Below are 9,050 nucleotides of genomic sequence, written 5' to 3' on the forward strand. Positions count from 1 at the left end.
CCCAGGCTTAGTTGGCTAACATTGTATTGCTTGTAACCTAGTCACATTCCCCTCCTCTCCCGCATCCCTCGATTGTTAGTCCCTCGCTCGGGCGCTTTGTATTTCCATCTCAGCTTTGTCATCTTTTTTCTGGATTCCCTATCGAAAACGTCTACTAATAAAAGTCAGTCTCTTGTTTAGTGTGCCATAGACAGTTCAAACCACAAATTGGCCTGGTCAGCCGTTCATGTGTTCACAGAAATGAAGCCAACCAGTGATGTCATGGTCATCCTCGAATTAGAAGGAAAACCACAACAACCACTGTGGATGTCCTTTTGCATATAAAACCTCTAGTCAGTCCTTTGCTGAACACCGTCATACTCTTGCCCTCAAGGATGCCGTGCAGCAGCGAGGGCCATAGGTTACTTGTGCTTTACTTGGGGAAGGATTTCCTTGTATCCATTTCAGTTAGTTTCTTCTTGATAACAGTGACTACCCTTTTCCCTGTCTGCTGAGAGGTGGTAGATGGGGATATCCGGGTCCATCACTCTTCTTTATACCTCTGTTACATCTCCGTGTTGGGCTTCAGGGTCTGAAGTGCTCCACATGGAAGACTCTCCAGGACTCCCATCTCTGATTGCCCCTCAGTCAGTGGGGAGAGGGGCCAGAACTGCACAGAGTATTATTGAGAGGAAGAATAGGTGGCCTAGAAAATCTTAGCCTCTTAGCCTAAGAATACAAGAAATGTCACACAGGGTCAGACTACAGGCCCAATATCCTGTCTCTCACAGTGGCAGAGAATGGATGCCAAGGAGAAGAGTATTTCTGCAGAGCCTGTCCAATCTGATCTGTCCCCTACCCCTCTTTCCTTACAGGTTCCAGCATTCAGAGAATTCAGAGCCTGAAGCTCAACCCTCTGGCACCCAGCCTCAAACTTACCAACTGATTTACATAAGAGAGTGGGTGGTTTCATTAGTAGAGAATGGATAGGATAGGAACCTGCTGGGATTCTTCTGACTTGACTTTTCCCTGGCCAAATTGAGAAGCTTGGTGGCACTTGAGAAAAAGCCTCTGAACACCTGTGAGCTTGGCTGGTCTGTGCTCCCTCCCCCAACACCCTGCTGACTGGCCTGTTCCTTCTTGTTGATGTTTGCAAGGCAACTGCATAAGCCCCATCTCCACTGCACATTGTAGGTCATGCTTCTGCTGACAGCAATGACAGGAGTGCTGATACAGATCAGGCCCTGACATCTTTACCACCATGACATAATATAACCCTGGGGAGGTTCTTTTATCTTGGAGTCCAGGGTCAGAAAGGAGCTCAGAGAACTCCAGTGACAGGAAGTACCAAGGTACTCTGGGATTTTAAGCTTGAAGGCCTTGTCTGAGCAGCCCTCCCAGGCTCCAGGTCCCTGGTGCACCTGACACCTGTGCTCTGTATGGGGGGTATGGAGTCATTGCTCTGGTTTACCCAGGCTCCTGCACCAGCCTAGAGACCAGAAGGGTATTGATTGCCTGCTGACCTCCTGGTAGCCAACATGCTCCATGGTCCATTGCTGCCTCCTCTTCATTAGCTCATTGAATGCTGAGCTGCTGAACACCCCCTGTGCTCTCTGAGCACACATCTGGGTAATTGTGCCAGCTCCCTGCTACCAGCTCCCAGTTCCTTTGGATAGTTCCCCATTACTAATCCCCAGCGCATCCTAGAACCAGGGGGGAAAAGGTATCTGTGTGGGTCAGCTAGAGGAAACAGTAAGTCCCAGCAGGCTGTGTACAGGCTGGAACAAAGTGACACAAACCCAGGGAGATGTGAAGCTTTGTCAGCCTACAGTGGGCTCCTTTATACCATGCCAAAAAATGAGGAGGGAGGGGAAGAGTGCTTCGTGCACATGCTCCTTGTACCAGCCTCCCTCCTTCCCTGCAGAGACCCTACCCCCTTCCTTTAGCTCCTGGCCTCCAGTCTACTTCCAAGATGTATTTGGAGCCCCTTCCTCACCACATGGGCTGAGCTGGGATCCCTGCTCCAGACATGGTTCAGTTTAATGCTCCCCACAGGTTGTTGGTTTGTGTCTTGGGTGATGACCTAGGTGGTTTGGTTTGCTGAGGACAGATAGGTCTCCACTTGCCAGGAGCTCTCCTGTTGCAGTGGGAGAGGAACTGACCCCCAAGTCCCAGATCTCCTAGTACACCTGAGGGAGTTTCCCCTTCCCAGGGACAATGCAGCAGCCATCATGGGGGAGGCTCTGCTTTCTGGGGTGTAGACCTTCTGACTTCCTCCTTCCATCCCCTTCTTCCTCCCTGGGGCTGTGTTGGTGAGAGGCCTGCCTGTGATGCTATGCACTGAGGTTAGGCTGAAGGGGGCCAGCTGGGAACATGGTGACTTCATTTCTTTCTTATTTCTCCTCATGCTTTCTCTTGGTCTGTCTGTCCGTCTGTCTGTTTCTTATGCAGGCGTTTCTTTGAGGGAGTCTCTCACTCTGGTTCCCAGAGTGAGATCGGAAGTCTGCACGGCCAGAAAGGGCAGGAGCGAGAATCTGGCAGCCCTGTGAGTTACTCCACCACCGCCACCAGCGCTACCACCCTTTCTTCTCCCCTCCTGTTAGGGGCTTCAGTCACACCAGGCCCACAAACTGCCTGCCTGAGACCTGCCCCCGATACCAGACCTCCCGCAGAAGCATCTCTGTGATTTGTTGGGAGATGCTCCAAGCTCTGTTTCCTTCTCCTTTCTCTCTTTCCCTTGGCATGAGCAGCTTCCTTTCCCAATGCAGGCAGGCTGGGTGTGGGTGGTCTTGACGGGATCATGGGAGGACTCCTGCCCGCATGGCAGCATGGGAAAAACCATCCTATGCTAGCAGGTGCCAAAGAGATGTGAGGGAGAGCAGCTTGGTATACTGTCTTAGGGCAGGCTCCCCCACACCTGCATGTGTCTCCTGAAGTAGCTGGGGACATGGCATACACTGCTCTTGGCTGGGGAGCAGACGCCAGGCTGGAGACCAGGCTTCCATGGTACCATACTGGAATGCTTGGTTCTCGATTGATGTCCCCCTCCCATGTTTCCCCAGGGAGAAGTGGACAAGTGGAAAGTTGGAGCCTCACGGGCCCTGGAGGAGGTTGGCACAGAGGTCTCTACTGGGGTAAGTATGTAGTGGTTCAGGCCTTTTCACCCAGGCCTCAGGAGCTGATGGGGTCCCTCTAGCAGTGCTTGCCTGACCAGCTTGTTTCTCTGGTACACATCCAGCATGCCCAGCCTCACAGTATCTTATCCTCTACACTGCCTCCAAACCGAGAGAGCAAGCCAGCTTATGTGGCTCCATGTCTCTGACCTTACTAAGGGAAGGAGAAAATACTGCCAGCTTGGATGGGTTCTGAGAACAAGAAACTGATGTGAAGCTGGAACAGGTGGGAGTGGGAGCTGAGTATTAGGATAGCTCATGACACAAGCCCAGGTATAGGGGTTGGGATTCCAGTCCCAGCTCTCCCTTGATTCTCCCTTGACTCTCTCTCTCTGACATTTGGAGAGTTATTTAGGGTGAGTTTGTCTGAGGTCTCAGCTACACAGTAGCTCTGCCAAGCCATACAGCATGTGAAGGGTACATGCATTGATGTTTGGGAACTTCAGATCCTGTGGTGATGGGGCCATGTAAGCTCATATGTAGGCCCATGTAAGGGGGGCGCTCAGGTGCTGGGGGAAGCAAGCATATCTTGGGGAGGCCTTTGCTAGGGCGTAGTCTTGGTGCTAACAGAGACGGCCTGTGACCTCCACAGTGCCCTGTGTCATGTCCCAGTGACTCCTACTGCTGCAGTGAGTGACATTCTTTTTGCTGTCAGCAGGAGCTAGAAGCAGAAGAGTCCTCCCCTCGGCCAGGCCCAACAGAGGCCTCTGCAAAGGAGAGCAGTGTGGACAGACTAGCCCAACTGGGCAACACAAGCAAGCCTGAACTTCCAAGCACTGTGTCACCCAGGTAAAGCAGGTCTGCTGTAGTCCTTCCCTGCCTGCTGAGATGGCTGCACAGAGCCTGGGCCTGTATGGGAGAGCTGGTGAAGGTCACTAGTTTGTTTCCTTGGGAACCAGAGTGCTGAAGGCAGAACCACAACTGGGACCAGGGGACATACAGGTCTACAACCAAGTTGGAAAGGTGCTTCTGGCAACTCTGCACCTTCACCTGCCTCTGTTCCTCCTGAGCTGGGGACAGGGCCAGTGTCAGGCAACACAGGCTAGCAATATCCATCTGTCCTCAGCTAATAGGCAGTGGTGGTTCTTTGTCAAGAAACAGCCTCCTAATTCCTTGTCCCTTTTGAGGAGGTGCTGGGATTTGCAAGAAGCCTTTATGATATGCTTCCTCCCCTAGCAAACCTTTAATCTCAAGGAATAACGTGTCCCTTGCCTGCCCCTGGGTGCAGCCAGCCCAGTCCTGGGGGTCTTGCTCACATCCTGTCTTGGGAAATGGCACCTGCAACTGGCAGTTCCTGTGTGCCCACTCAAGATGGTTCTGGGTAATATGTGCTGCCCCAGTCTGCAGTCTTGGCATGGGTGCAGGGAAGGGGGTGACTACCACAGCAGAACCTTTTGCGGTTTCTTGCTTCACAGCAAGGCTGAGAGCAAGCAGCTGTGGCGGCCCCGCAGCACCTCCATGAAAGACCGGCAGAACTCGAAGGCCCAGAGCGACCGTGCCAGCAGCCTAGACAGCGAGAGCTCCCCAGACTCCCGGCTCAACACTCAGGTTAAGCTGCAGTAGGACTTAGGAGGGACTGGCCAGCAGGAGAGGGACTTGTTCCTCCTGGGAGGTGCCTTTCCTCAGGACAGAGGAGCTTGGTAGGGGGTGGTGTGGCAAGAGGTGAAAAGAGAGGCCACAGTGTATGAGAGAGCCTGGCCTTGCTTGGGAGAATAAGGGGAGCTGTGTAGAGCTTAACCCTGCCTCATTGCACTGCTGCAGGCACCCCGGAAGTCAGTTTATGATCAGCTGAACCAGATCTTGGTCTCAGATGAGCATCTTCCTGAGAGCATCATCCTGGTGAATGCTGCTGAATGGCAAGGACAGGTGAGGACAAGGGAAGCCTGTGAAATGGGCTGTGTTTGTCAGGTGCAAGAGAAGATATGTCTGGTCCCAGCGATGTAGAAAGGGTGGAAGTGGGCAGTCTGTATATCCTTGCTGTTTGCCTTAGGATGCAAAATGCTGTTACTGTATTAGGGGCTTCCCCATCCATTAGGAGCATCTACTCAGCAGAAGCTTTGAATCTGCCATTCTGGATAACTTGCAGTCTACAAGAGCTGGCTGAGGATCATCTGCTCATTGATTTACATTTTTAGCAAACCCTAGAACATGGGGGAGGTTCCAGGAGGCTTGAACAGAGCTGGCATGGTGCCACCATTCCCAAAGGGAAGTGAGGTGCCCAGGGGAGCTATAGGTCATATGGCCTGGCATCAGCCATGGTCAGAGTAACTGTAAAGCTGGTTGGAAATTCAGCTGATTAAGAATTCAAGGATGGGAAAATGATTTTTCTCAGTCACTGGGTTTTACTGACTGCGGGGATAAAATATTTTTAGACTTTTGTAAGGCATTTGACTCAGTACCACATACTATTTTGATTAAAATATTACAACCTTTAACCATACAGAACAGCATCCAGAAACCTTTTAAAACACTGGCTGGAACAACCTGGGTCTGGTCCTATACAAGCTAGGTGGCTTCTGTGGCATGACAGCAGCATAGGACTTTCCCTGTGCCCACCCTGGGGCCAGGCAGCTAGGAGCTGCACCCATGCCACTGCTGCTTATCCCAGCCCCCAGCTCCCCGGCTGGGGTGTAGGTGCAGGTTCTAGCCGGTGTGGAGCTGCACCAGGGCCAGACAGCTGGAAGCCACATTCACACTCCTACTGTCTCTGCCCTACAGCTGAGAGGACGTGGGGAAGAAGAAGCAGCAACAACATGGATAAAACTTCCAGCTGCCCAGGCCCAATGTAGCTCCCCACCAGTTGGAAGTTGCCTGTGTGCCCCGACTGTGGGGAGGCTAGAGGGCAAGCAGAAAGGAGCAACTGCTGCAAGGGCGCAGCTGGAAGTTGCCTGGCCCTGGCCCAGTCCTGGCTGTTTAGACCTGACATGAGTATAGGCAAAGTCCTGGGACTCTGTAGGCCAGATCCATTGGTTTCACAGGACAGATCTGGCTCATGGGCTGTATATTGCCAACCTAGGTACAGAATAACAATAGAGTCCATTTCCAGAGATAAGCTAATTAGTGGACCGAATTGAAAGAAGTCTGCTCCATCGAGGGAGAAACATTACTGACTAGAGGATTTCAGTAGTAGGTGAGATACTATTTAATGCTTTCATCAATGACCTGGAAGTAAAGGTAGCATTACAGTGATGTAACCATGATAGTTCAGGAATTATGTGAGAGGCAAGGATTTGTTAGGGTGATATCTTTTATTGGGCCAACCGCATTACTACTGGGAATATTTGTGGATGACACAATGATTGGTGAAGTGGTAACTAATGATGAGGGACAGAGGAGCCATACAGAACAATCTGGTTCACTTGATGGGGGGGCCCATTCAGATGGAAACATTTTAATGCAGCCCAAATTCAAGGCTGGACATCTAGAAACAAGGAATTTAGGCCACCCCTCCAGTCAGAAATCAGTTTCTAAAACGTATTTAGGGTTCCTAGTAGACAAGCAAGCACTAAGTGTGGGGTTCTGTTAAAAAGAGTTAAGGTCAGCTCTGGATGTCTATAAGGAGGAATCATGAGCAGGAGCAGGGAGGAGAATTTACCAAACGTCACTGTGCAGCACTGGTGAGATGGATACTGCATCCAGTTCTGGTGCCCACATTTTACAAAGATTATAGAGGATGTAGAAAAGCCATGAAAAATGAAGCTCTGGAGAAAATGCTTTGCAGTGAGTGACTAAACTTACCTCAGGGCCGACACTGGTGGTGTGGTCTTTGGGCTTCTGGTCCAGCTGCTGCTTCCTCCACTGCTCTTGCTGCTGCTGTCACCAGAGTCTCTGGGCTCCCCTGCCTCCTCCAGCTTCCTTTGCTTGCCTCCAGTCCCAAGGGCAAGGGATCCTGCAGCCAGGAACATCAGGGTGATGGGGGGAGGCATGGCATCTGGCCTGAGGGATGTGTGGCCTGTGCATCATGTGGCAGAGGCCCCAGTCACTCAGAAGTTGGATGTTCTTGGCTTACCTTATCCAAAAGGTAACTGAGGAGGCTGGATTAGCATATGTAAAGTACCAGGCAGTAAGGCAGGGATGGCCAACACAACTGGAATGGGCAGCCTCTGTGTGCGGCTTGTGGCAGATTAGGGAGGTTTCAGGGAAAACTGCAACAGGTAGGGGAAAAGGCAGAAAGCAGAGCAACAGATTGGGCTTGGCAAGGGGATTGTAGTGGCACTTGGGGAGGGTATGGGGCTTAAATTGTAGCACGCCTGCCATAAAGGTTGGTTCAACACTAAAGGGTCTGGAGGGCCTGAAGGAAATACCAGGCACTCGGGTTCTTTGCTCTAAGGGAGAACAGCTGAACCAGTGTTTGGAGGCTAGTGCCAGACATTCAGAGAAATAAGGCCAGTTGTTTCACCATGAAGGTGACTTGCCCCTGGAACAAGGTACCAAAGGAAGTGGTAGCTTTTTCATTTTCCGGTGTCTTCAGATCAAAGCTAAATGCTGTTCTGGGTGACGTGGCCCAGCCAAACATAGATTCTTGGTATTGGTGCATGGGTGGCCAGGTGAAATTCTCAGGCCTTTGTTATACAGGAGGTTGTGCTTGTTACTGTAATTATTAGAGGTGTACCAATACATCAGTCTGATATCAGATCGGCACCAATATAAAGAAATTTGACTATATTAGAAATGGGCCTGAAGTGGCTGATAATTTGGCTGATAACTGTCTGTATGTGCGCACAGCTGCAACTGCAGCACACCATGCAGACAGCAAGGGGCACAGTCCGGCAGTGTGGAGAGCTGCATGAACCTGGTAAATCTGTTGTGGTAAAAGGGGAGGGGGGAAGGAAGGGGTGTAGGGGTACAAATCAATGCACCCCCACAGTAAGGGAGGGGGTGGGGCTGGGGTAGGCACTGCCCAGCTAGGGTGGGCACAGGACGGAGCTGCAGCTCATCCAGCGGGGGGAGGAGGGGTGGAGAGTGGCTCCCATTACTGCATGCCACTTGTGCAGCACTCGTCCAGGAGGACACAGGGTAGGCCATGTGCCCCTGGATCTGCGCGGTGCAGGCTGGGTGGGCTGCAGCTGCAGGCTGGGGCCAGGGGCCATGCTGTGCTTGGGGCGGGCAGTGGCAATGGTGCTGGGAGGGGGCTACGGGCGGGCTATGATGAAATATGGGGTGACTGTAGCCCCCCTCCCAGTGCCGCTGCCACCTGCACCATGTATAGTGTGGCCCCTGGCTCCAGCCCACCCTGCCCTTCCCTGCACAGATCCAGGGGCGCACGTCCCCCATACCCTCCCAGACGAGCGGTGAAAGCCTCCCCCCCCGCCCTCTCCATGCCCCCCACATGAGCCACGGCTCTGTTCCGCCCTGCCCCAGCTGGGCAATACTTACCCCAGCCCCACGTACTCCCTCACCACAGGGGGCATTAATCTGCCCCACCAGACCCCTTCCCTCCCCTTTCACCATGACAGATTTACCAGCTGAACGCAGCTGTACCAGAAATTGGATTAGTATTGGCCAATATGCCTCCTTTAAAATTGGCTGTTGGTATCAGCCCCAAAAATCTCTGTTGGTGCACCCCTAGTAATTATACCTCCCAGCCTTTCTCTCTGCCAGACCTACACCTAGCAATGAGCACAGGGCTGGCTGGCAGTGGGGCAGCTTCACAATGTTGCATGTCATATGCATGCCCTTTATGCCAGTCACAGTTAGTGTAACAAATACATTTCCTAAGGGACAGTCCAGGCCTCAGCTGTCACATTCCAGTGAAATTTGAATAGCTTTCATAGATTTCATAGACATCAGGGCTGGAAGGGACCTCGGGAGATCGAGTCCAGCCCCCTGCCCAAAGGGCAGGAAGTCAGCTGGGGTCAGAGGATCCCAGCAAGATAAGCATCCAATTTACTCTTGAAG

The 9,050-nt window shown here is 52.2% G+C and overlaps 2 protein-coding genes across 7 annotated transcripts in view; both read left to right on the top strand.

Moving 5' to 3' along the window:
- PPP2R5D (protein phosphatase 2 regulatory subunit B'delta) overlaps positions 1-9,050 on the top strand; it is a 1,176,261-nt gene that overhangs the window by 411,214 nt on the left and 755,997 nt on the right. The gene's annotated exons all lie outside the window — the stretch shown is intronic.
- Positions 1-9,050, top strand: part of LOC109319431 (phosphofurin acidic cluster sorting protein 2-like) — a 34,832-nt gene that overhangs the window by 14,564 nt on the left and 11,218 nt on the right. For 4 of the 6 annotated variants that reach the window (XM_019548984.1, XM_019548985.1, XM_019548986.1 and 1 more), the window contains exons 9-13: positions 2,431-2,524; positions 3,042-3,113; positions 3,808-3,941; positions 4,568-4,700; positions 4,914-5,018. In XM_019548984.1, coding sequence (XP_019404529.1) covers positions 2,431-2,524; positions 3,042-3,113; positions 3,808-3,941; positions 4,568-4,700; positions 4,914-5,018 — 538 coding nt within the window. The remainder of the gene's footprint in view (positions 1-2,430; positions 2,525-3,041; positions 3,114-3,807; positions 3,942-4,567; positions 4,701-4,913; positions 5,019-9,050) is intronic. The other 2 variants (XM_019548983.1, XM_019548987.1) reach the window with 1 other exon arrangement.

This window comes from Crocodylus porosus, unplaced genomic scaffold, assembly GCF_001723895.1.
Source record: "Crocodylus porosus isolate Cpor-Errol unplaced genomic scaffold, CroPor_comp1, whole genome shotgun sequence".
NCBI lineage: Eukaryota > Metazoa > Chordata > Crocodylia > Crocodylidae > Crocodylus > Crocodylus porosus.